Source organism: Puntigrus tetrazona, chromosome 14 (assembly GCF_018831695.1).
Source record: "Puntigrus tetrazona isolate hp1 chromosome 14, ASM1883169v1, whole genome shotgun sequence".
Taxonomy (NCBI): Eukaryota; Metazoa; Chordata; class Actinopteri; order Cypriniformes; family Cyprinidae; genus Puntigrus; species Puntigrus tetrazona.
In genome coordinates this window covers 18,342,431-18,351,837 of record NC_056712.1, presented here as the reverse complement: position 1 = coordinate 18,351,837, position 9,407 = coordinate 18,342,431, and the positions used below count along the sequence as shown (strand labels likewise).

General features: G+C 40.6%; 1 protein-coding gene across 1 annotated transcript; it reads right to left on the bottom strand.

Moving 5' to 3' along the window:
• Window positions 1-330: 330 nt before the first annotated feature.
• Window positions 331-8,942, bottom strand: emx3 (empty spiracles homeobox 3). Its single transcript, XM_043256796.1, has 3 exons — window positions 8,253-8,942; window positions 2,871-3,055; window positions 331-1,461 (listed from the first exon to the last, which is right to left on the bottom strand). The coding sequence occupies exons 1-3, from the start codon at window positions 8,599-8,601 to the stop codon at window positions 1,294-1,296; spliced, it is 702 nt and encodes a 233-aa protein (XP_043112731.1). The 5' UTR covers window positions 8,602-8,942; the 3' UTR covers window positions 331-1,293.
• Between the last annotated feature and the right edge of the window lie 465 nt (window positions 8,943-9,407).

The following is a 9,407-nucleotide window of genomic DNA, read 5'->3' as shown; positions in this document are numbered from 1 at the left end:
AGTGACGGTGGCGGTGTTTGAGGTCGTACTGTTTTGCTCTAGTTTCGGCGTGACACTGACTGTTTGCACATGGAAATCCAAAAGGTGGAGATGTTTGTGTTCACGTTCGAGCACTTATATGTTGTGTGAGCATGTAAATACACTACTATTGGGAGTATTTCTGAGTAACGACACCCGTCTGCTTTGCGTACCTGAATTAATTAGGCCTCGGTCGCACAGGAATGCAAAAGCAACTTACTTTAAAGCTAAATAAAGGTTCTCAGAAAAGCATTAATCGAAACCATACGCAATAGTCAACGATGCAAGGAATGAATAAGTTCCAAACAGACATTAAGTTAAAGTTTTATTATCTAATAGTCTGCAGAAAAAAAGTTAAACAAACACATAACAAAAAAAAAAACGCCTGAACAATGAAGATGAACAGATGGGATTACAGTGCTTTTCACATCAAACGAAACCCAATCAAGAAACTACGAAGTGCTACAAACCATTCTGGGTCTTGGAGGTTAGACTGAGATTTTTAATCGAGCGAAGAAAGATATTCAAGCATTTTCTAAGCTTTCTCTAGGTCGCTGATATTTGACATCAGTTCAAGAGCCAGTAAAAAAAAAGAAAGTAAAATAATTCTCACTGCGATGCAAGTAAAATCTTTCGTAAGCTTTAACCCCGATGTAAAACGCAAAATAAAAATTTGGGTTTGGAGCTCAAATGCATAGAAAAGTCCACTCATTCAGAATAAATATGTCAAACGGCACTAGTGATTTTCTAGGGTATTCCACCGCTTTGAATTCGCCCCGGGTTCGTAAAATAATGACATCTCGTCAAATACAAACATCCAGTTTTTCAGAAGCACATCTAACGAGTGATATTTTGATTCACACACTGGATCAACCTATCGGTGTTTAGAATGTCTAAAGCAATTTAACACTACGAACATTTATCGATCTAGTCATTAAGGTGGTTTTTAATCATACCTTTGCCGTCCGATATACTACTTTATAATGGAAATGTTCTGACGGATGACAAAGGAGCGAGAGAGAAGAGTAACAAAAGAAAGCGTACAAAAAAAGTCTTCATTGCTCTGAGATGGAACGCGATCCAAAACGAAGAGGTCCATGTGTATTGCATACAGAAGTCTTCCGGTCGGGTCTTTGTTCAGCCGCGCACTGACTCAGTTCCTCAGTTTACGAGCCGAGTTCAACTCGCGACAAAGTCTGGAGAATGTCTTGTTTTTTTTTGTGTGTGTGTGGCAGGGATCCATCAGCGTGACCGATGTTCGTTAGCCGCGCGATATCAGTCTTCTGAAATGACGTCGATGTCCTCGGGGCTGCCCTGTTGAGTGGCCACCCTCCAGCGGCTCACGTGCTGGCTACCTTTCCTCTTCTGCTGCGAGTCCGGCGACTCTTCCTCCAGCTTCTGTCTCTTGTGTTTGGTCCTTCTGTTCTGGAACCAGACCTTCACCTTCACAGGAGGAGACGAAGAGAGGCCATTTTAACACATCCGCTTATAACAGTAATGCTTTTCGAAACGCTTGCTATTCTTTTTTTGATTAAAGAATAAGAGCCTCCCGTGCACTGTGCGCGTTTGCCATTAAAATGCTTTAAACGGCACGTTATTTAAAAACATGCTTATGCCTGCTGCTCGTTTGAAATATGGCTGCTGACGTAATCTCTCAATATGGTGAGGAAATCGTGTTTCATTGCGCTGCGCTTTATGTGAAAGCATGCAGGTGAGCTTTTAAAACAGTATGTTAAAAAGCATTCAAAATCAAGGTTTAACTTAAATGTACCATAAGAATACAGATAAAACTGCGTGTTGATAATAATTCATTTAAAGCGGGTGAAGGCCAGTAGTCTTACACCACAACTGTAGAAAATGTATCTGTATTTTTATAATTATAAATATATAAATTAGAGTAATATATATTATAAATATATAAATTAGCTGACTTTTTTTTTAATAAAGGTGAATATCACGCATGGAAGTAACATTTAAAACATCTAAAGCAAGTTTAAGATGTTAAACTAGTCTGAAGTATACTGCTGGAGTATATTAGTTGCTACACTGTGGCACGAGTAAACGTGAAAAACACAGCAAAATAAAGAAAACGTTCAAAATAAAAGCAGCTTGAAATACAAAATAAATAATTTCGAAAATTAGAAGTTCACTAGTAAACATTTTCATATAAAATAAAAATATAAAAAACCATGAAACTGTCAGTTTTTGTATTGATAACTTTTTTTTAACGAGAAATGTATCGGAAAACAAAAACTGTATAAATACTGTAAAAAACAGCAAAACATTTATTTTAGCGTTTTTTGCTGATGTTAGATTTTCTAAATAAAGATTTTTTTAAATTAAAAAACCCACAAAGAAATTGCCCACTTCCTAATATCTCTTTTTTTTTAAAGAAAAAGTTACATTCGCATGAATTCACTGAAGTGTTGATACGCTTTGATTTAAAGGATTCACAGCCGGTGCCCGAAAGCCTAAAATATATAACGTATTTTTAATTTCACATCATAACATTTATTCAGTTACTCTTTTATTCCATTTTTTCATTGGTTTTCCGATTTTAAATCCCAGCTTTTTCAAAAGCGCCTTTTAAAACCCCAGGTATTGCTCAAGCCTGACAATCCACGAATATGTACGTACGGACGATTGTGAAAATAACCGATTATTGAGAGTCGTATACATGCTTTGGAATTTGTACGGCATAACCCAAGGCAAGGGATGATGAATTACTTCCGTCCTGTGAGGAAACTAGATGAGTAAGTGTGTGTTCACGTCCCGTGTGTGTGTGTGTGTGTGTGTGTGGAATGCAGCCGTGTTTGCCGGAGGGATGGACCCTGACGCCTCTGTCTGCTCACCTGTGTCTCCGTCAGGCACAGGCCGTTGGCTAACTGCTTCCTCTCGGCTCCCACCACGTAATGGTTCTTCTCAAAGGCACGTTCCAGCCGGAGCAGCTGCGATGGGGAGAAGGCCGTGCGGATGCGCTTGGGCTTGCGAGAGAAAGGTCCGTGTAGCAGCAGGTTTTCCGGGCTACTGTCGTCACCTGGAGACGGGAAACAAAGAGCACATGTTAATTAGGAGCTCCGCGGCTTTACAGTTGTATTTAAAACGAATGAATGAAAATGTAAAAAGTGCAAGTTCATTAGGTATCTGATTTTTTTTTTTTTAAGTTTTCTTTAAACTATGCAAATTCAAAACAGAGTAATAAAGAGGAAGTAGAACTTTTTATAGGGTTTTTGAAATGATAAATAATGTAAGGCTTTTTTTTAAAGAAGATGGGGGGTAAAGAGTTTGGGATGTTATTTGTGTAGTTTTATAGTGGGATTTTAAATGAATTAATAAAAATGTCGCAATAAATAGCGCATGTTGGAAGTGGACAATCACGCAGTGGGATTTTAAATAAATGAAACATAATAAAAGCACATGAAAACTGAGAGCGGCGTATGAAAGCCTTTAAAAACGGAGACATCAGTTATAAGGAATGAGTAGGGAGTGTTTGTAAAAACAAAATCTACAAAAAATAATACATGCAAAACTGTCAAAATACGTTTTTGTGTTACGTTTTCAGCGCCGTTTTGCTGACATCACAGTGACGTCATTGCATTGCTTCTTGAAACGTAACTATTTAAATGCCACACGTGTACGGCACTACATGCGCATTCATGAAATTCTTCTGGAGTGAATTAGAATATTAAAATATCTTTCTCACGGCAAGCTTTACGCTGACGCCGTCTTCGTCCGGGCACATGTGCTATCCAAAGACTGGTTTTGTACAAATTAAGCGCTTTACATAGGCACAGCAATGCACGTCTTAATCGAGCCGCGCGAGTCGATTTGAATAATTCCAGGTCTGTTCTAGACGCGGCTGATGTAAAGTGTGTTCACACCGCATCATTCATACCAACCCAACGTCTCCGTGCATTCACAGACAAGTCTTTAACCTTCGGCCCTCACGATGTGGCATTATCCTGATTTTCATACAAATGCAAGGCTTTGAAATATGGCTGCTAATATATAAATAGACATCCGTGGCTGAAAAGACGATTGTGATGAATATGCTAATCGTCAGTTAAGCAAATCTAAATCCCTGACATTTGGGTTGATTACATTCAACATGAGGGAATAGTAAAATTGAGTGTCCATCAGCGTCAGGGCGAACGTGATCTCCGCGCGATCCCAGGCGACATCTGGAGGGATGCCGTTTATTGCAAACACACCAAGGGAGAAAAACATTTTTCATAAACAAATGGATGTGTAATTTACGTGACCACTTTAGTGTTTGGAGAGCCATGCCTGAAAGAATCTTCAGAAAGACGATGACCGCAATCACGTATAAACAAAATGTTCTCGCGGAGCGGTTGCTGGGAGGACGGTGAAGCGCGCAGAAGTGACAGACCATGAGCTTTTGTCAATGAAAAAAAATAACCAAAATGTTTCAACGTTCGCATCAGGTGTGCAACCGCAAAATGCGCGTCATCGGTAACATGCAAACGTCTCGAAAAAGATGTTTGCTTCAATAACGACGGAGTCAGGGTAGGCCGCAGATTCGACTGCAATTGATTAAAAGCGTGCTCTGAATAACATTGTCGTAGTTTCAACCCGAAGGGCGACTGAATCCTCTAACAGCGCATTACAAAGGCCGACTGACCTAATTGAACCCAAATCCGAAATGTTAGCCATAAAAGTTACGTTTACACAGAGGCCATTTAATTTTCGAACACTCATCATCAAAGAAAGCACAATGATGTACCACAAAAGCTCGCTAATGGCATCACCGGCCGATGAAAAGGGGATTATCATAAAGCTGTTCAGACTTAAAGTCTCTTTAAAAACCCCAAAACCGACCCTTTATCTGCAGACAATGGCTTTGAACTGACTCCATTCAGGGGAGCGTTAAGCCATCAACTCTCAGTCTCAAACACAGAAGCTGCTGTTTAATAATACGTCGTCTAACGCTCAAAAAAACACACACATTTTGGCCACTTGCAACATGTAGGGTGTTTGTTTCCACGCATGGACCAACGCAAGCCTTTATTAGCAGAGGCTTCCTGAAAGGTCCTAATAATGCGCGACCTTTACTTCCATTTCACTAAAAGGCGCATATTTTCTGTCAGAGCACTGTCATTGACAACTGCTTTCAGCTGGCGTGCTGAAAACGCTTTGAACACCGCAGGCAAAAACAATGGAGACACCTCCGTGCAAAAATGAGGGGAGCCGGGCGCAAGAATGTAAATAACGAGTTCTCCGCGGTTTGAAGGTGTTGAAAAGCCCTCCTTAAACCCCACTCAAGGTGCGCCGAGCGCCGACCGACCGAAACCCGGCTCGGTGGCGACTTCGAGAAACTTTCGCCCCTCAAAGTGTGCGCCCGGTCTGGCATCATCAGCATGTGTGGCATCACCTCGGCGTCTCTCAAGAGAGAGAGGTGCTGGATCAGACGCTGACAGAGACTCCAGCCTCCTGAAGAGCCGGGAGACCCTCCGGGGCTTTGGACTCAAACACACACTGGCCTCTCCACGGCAAGAAAGCCCCAACATGAGGAAAAGGGAACCAGATGGCACCCAGATCAGCTTTACTATCGTTCCCTTGGCACAAACAAGCTTGGTCTTGTCAGTGCTGTTCTCATTAGAGGCAGGGAGAAGGGTGGCCTATAGTGGGAAAGAAAGAGACTGGACCCTTTGGTCTCTCCTACAGAATGTGTGTCCCCCGTGACGCTGCCTCCCTCCAGTTTTTCAGTCTTGATCAAATAAAACGTGTACATGTACATGACTTTAATGTTACATTGTGATATTATTTTAGGCCATTATATTTTTGCTCATTGCCTCTATAAATTACAAGTCTGCTGTTTGTCAATGTCTCTCTCTCTCTCTCTCTCTCTCTCCTTACATATATATATATATATATATATATATATATATATATATATATATATATATACCACACCCATATATATATATATATATATATATATATATATATATATATATATATATATATATATAATATTACTATATTACATTATTATATTACAATATGGTATGAACATAAAAAAATTTGATGAAACTCATCTCAAAAAATGTACTGCTTACTTAACACTGTTAATACATCTATATCGCATATGTCTATTCAAAACACATATACATACATATCTATCTATCTATATATTTGTGTGTGTGTGTGAATAGACATATACAGGCTATAGATGTGCACACACACATATACCAAGTCTGAATACCCAAGAACAACATGACCATCAAACACAATAAATTACATTTAAAATTTAGATTTGTAACAAAAATGAAATGTTTTTTTTTTTCATATTTTCGAAACACGCCTACCATTACGTAAACTATACACAGCGCACATATATTTCTTAACCGACATGACCTGCTTTCACATTGCATCGTTGCTTTATTTTGCTACTTTTTTTTTTTTTGCATCGGAATGCAGCCTCCGAACATGAAAATCAGCAGTGCTGAGAGTCTGCCGATGACGGTGTTTATACCTCTGGAAGATTTGTACTGTAACCCGATCGCGCACAAATCTCAGTAAAGTGCATCAGTGTGGCACTGTCGCAGTCTGAGAAACGCACCCATAACACGAACCCCTGCTCACGTACGACAGCAGGCCGCTCTGGGATCCTGTTTACCTTGTCCCGCATGACGGATCCGAGGGCACGGGCGCCTCTCTTTCCCCATTCAGTTAAAACCCAGCGGACGCATTAGGCCGTCCTTTCCCACCCAATCCCCACGGCTGCATTTAGTCTTGTCCAAACAGTAGTTTTTCTAGGTTATTGGACACCATCAGTGAGCGGATCGGCTCTGTGTGTAAACAAAGAGGCTCTATCTGGCCCCCGGATCTGAGTAATAGTGACAACAACCTCTGACTTCCACCAATTACCTGAGCGATGCCCTCGAGGGCCGTGGAGCAGCTCAGGACCCTCGCAGACCGGCCAGGGCTACCCATAGCAAGCTTTAACAAATCGCCTGGTAAACAGGACCTCCCTGTATCGATTACGCTTTTTAAGGACTCCGCAAACAGGGCTGTCACATCTATCCAGTTTCATTTTTTCGTAATAATCATAATAAAAGACGTTTGAAGAAACCTCAAACAGCAATCTCAGTGATGCACGCACTACACTTAAATCAAACGAATGAATCAGTTCTTAAAATAAATTATTCTAGCTATCTAATAAAACCATAAAAGTAAGTGCTTGTGCAAATAATTGCTTGTGCCTTTGGCAGCATTATAACTGTTTGCTTTTTCATTTTAAGAGCTATAGACATTATAATAACTATATATATACATATATATACATATATATATATATATATATATATATATATATAATTGCAAACATAAAGGAGAGGGGCTGAATGCATTAAATTGAATGCATTAACAGTAATTAATTTTTGTCCCCTTCAAAATAATTAAATGATCATAATGGTTTACGTACATCCGACTTATTAAAAAACGACGCAGAAACGCAGCGCACAGCAGTGCATTGCGGGACCTTCGTTAGTTTTAATATATACAAACGAGATCAAATGGTTACACGATTCTATTGAATGCAACATTTTTAATTAAAATAATGATAAAAGGCTGAACTACGTTCAAGCAGCCTACAAGCGTGATTAGTAAAAAAAAAAAAAAAAAAAAGCAGTACATTTAGGCTAATCTATAATTTAGCCTTAAAAATATCGATAACATTCGGTTATTTATTCCAATAATACTGTACACCGAGAAGCGAAAATAACTCAAAAACGAGCATCGTTTTTCTTTTATAATATTTGTCTAAACATGCAGTCTGAATAAAGCCAAATAAAGCGGCGGTCTTCCGTAATTTAACGTTTATTATTTTGTAAGTCGCGTTTATTAGTTAAAGAGGTAAACATTTACAGTCGATCTCTAATAACAGAAGTATATCGCACGGCGTGATTTTTGAATATTTTCGATCAAATTAAAATAATAGTGTTACGTTATTTACGTCTTATTCCGTGCGCATCACCATAGGCCATATATATATATATATATTTTTTTATTTTTATTATTATTATTTTTTTATAAATAATACGCATATTTAAATAAAACGCTGAAGTGCTGAAAACATCGAATGCATCGTATTGTGCTCAGCATCTCTTTATTTTAACGCGCGAACACGTCAAGCCGCGTTTAACTTCCCAGGCCCGCGCTGCTTCTAATATTCCGGTATTTTCCCGGCATCCTCGCCGGCAGTCGCTCACCTTGGAATCGATGTCCCAGATACCTGTTCCTCAGCACCCACGGGTAGAAGTTCAAGGTTTCCCTCTGATGGGGGCTGAAGAAGGGCTGCGTGGGGATCTGGAGGTGCCGCAGAGACAGGCCGGAGTTGCTGGAGTGAGTGGCCGGGTCCGCGAACATCATCTCCGGGCTGCTGCTGTACAACGTCCTGCCCGAGTTCTGGAAGCAGCTCCCGAAGGGAGAAGGATGGATGGATTCAGTAAACCTCAGCGCGGTCGGTCTGATGGGCTCGTCCGCGGCGGCACTTGAGGAATTGGAGTCTTTACCGACAAGAGATTCAATGGTGAAGCACTTCTTGTTGTGCTGGAACATTGTGAGGGTTTATAAAAAAATGCGCTCGGTCAATAAAATCGAATAAAACAGCGAGCAAGTCACTCTGAAACCGAGTTTAAAAAAGCCAAAAAGATGATATTTATATAGTCCATCTACAATCCATAACTTCATACGTTTCCTTTGGTTGCAATACACCTCCAATAGCTGCAAATAGGCGCGTTAGTTATGTTCAAATGAATGCGGGTCTCATCTCATGCACGTCCCTGTCGGAAAACTCGTGCGCCGTCGGCCGTGTCATCCGAAGCGGGCATCAGCTCCTCCGATGCGGTTCGCTGCGAGCTCTGACGATCGACGGATCCCGTCAGCTTGTGCTCCGAGGATTGTCGCGAGCCAACTTCAATACCTGCGCGCGGAGCTCCGGCGGCGAGGTGCGGTGCGCATGCGCAGATCGGCCCGCGGCGCACTCAATTACTGCCATTTTGTGCCGTGTGAAGAAATTCGGGATTCGGCCCGAAAGAGTTCATCGGCAAAACAAATTAAAACTGAGACCCAGAGCCGAATCTTTATGACTGGTGGTCGGTGCATTAAGTTGCAGTTTCTTGAATTTAATTGCGTGCATTTTTTGTGCTTTTTTTTATTTTCTTGCTCCCCCCCCAAAATAGGCACGTAAAACGGTTTCATAAAATGTATTTAAAGGTAAATATAAAAGAAAGCATATTTAGCTACTATCTCTGTAAATTAAAGGTCGCGTGATTCCCCACGATATAGGCCTGTATTACTTTTTCGTTGTCTTATATATGAAACTGCCCGTTTTAACAGAAATAACCCCGTTTTTTCGCGTTCAT

Excerpts from the sequence above, each read along its gene's own strand:
- emx3 (XM_043256796.1), bottom strand. The coding sequence starts at position 8,601 with ATGTTCCAGCACAACAAGAAGTGCTTCACCATTGAATCTCTTGTCGGT. Across the intron at positions 3,056-8,252 it reads TCTGGGACATCGATTCCAAG|GTGACGACAGTAGCCCGGAA; the intron begins GTGAGCGACTGC and ends TCCCGTCTCCAG. Across the intron at positions 1,462-2,870 it reads TGTGCCTGACGGAGACACAG|GTGAAGGTCTGGTTCCAGAA; the intron begins GTGAGCAGACAG and ends CCTCCTGTGAAG.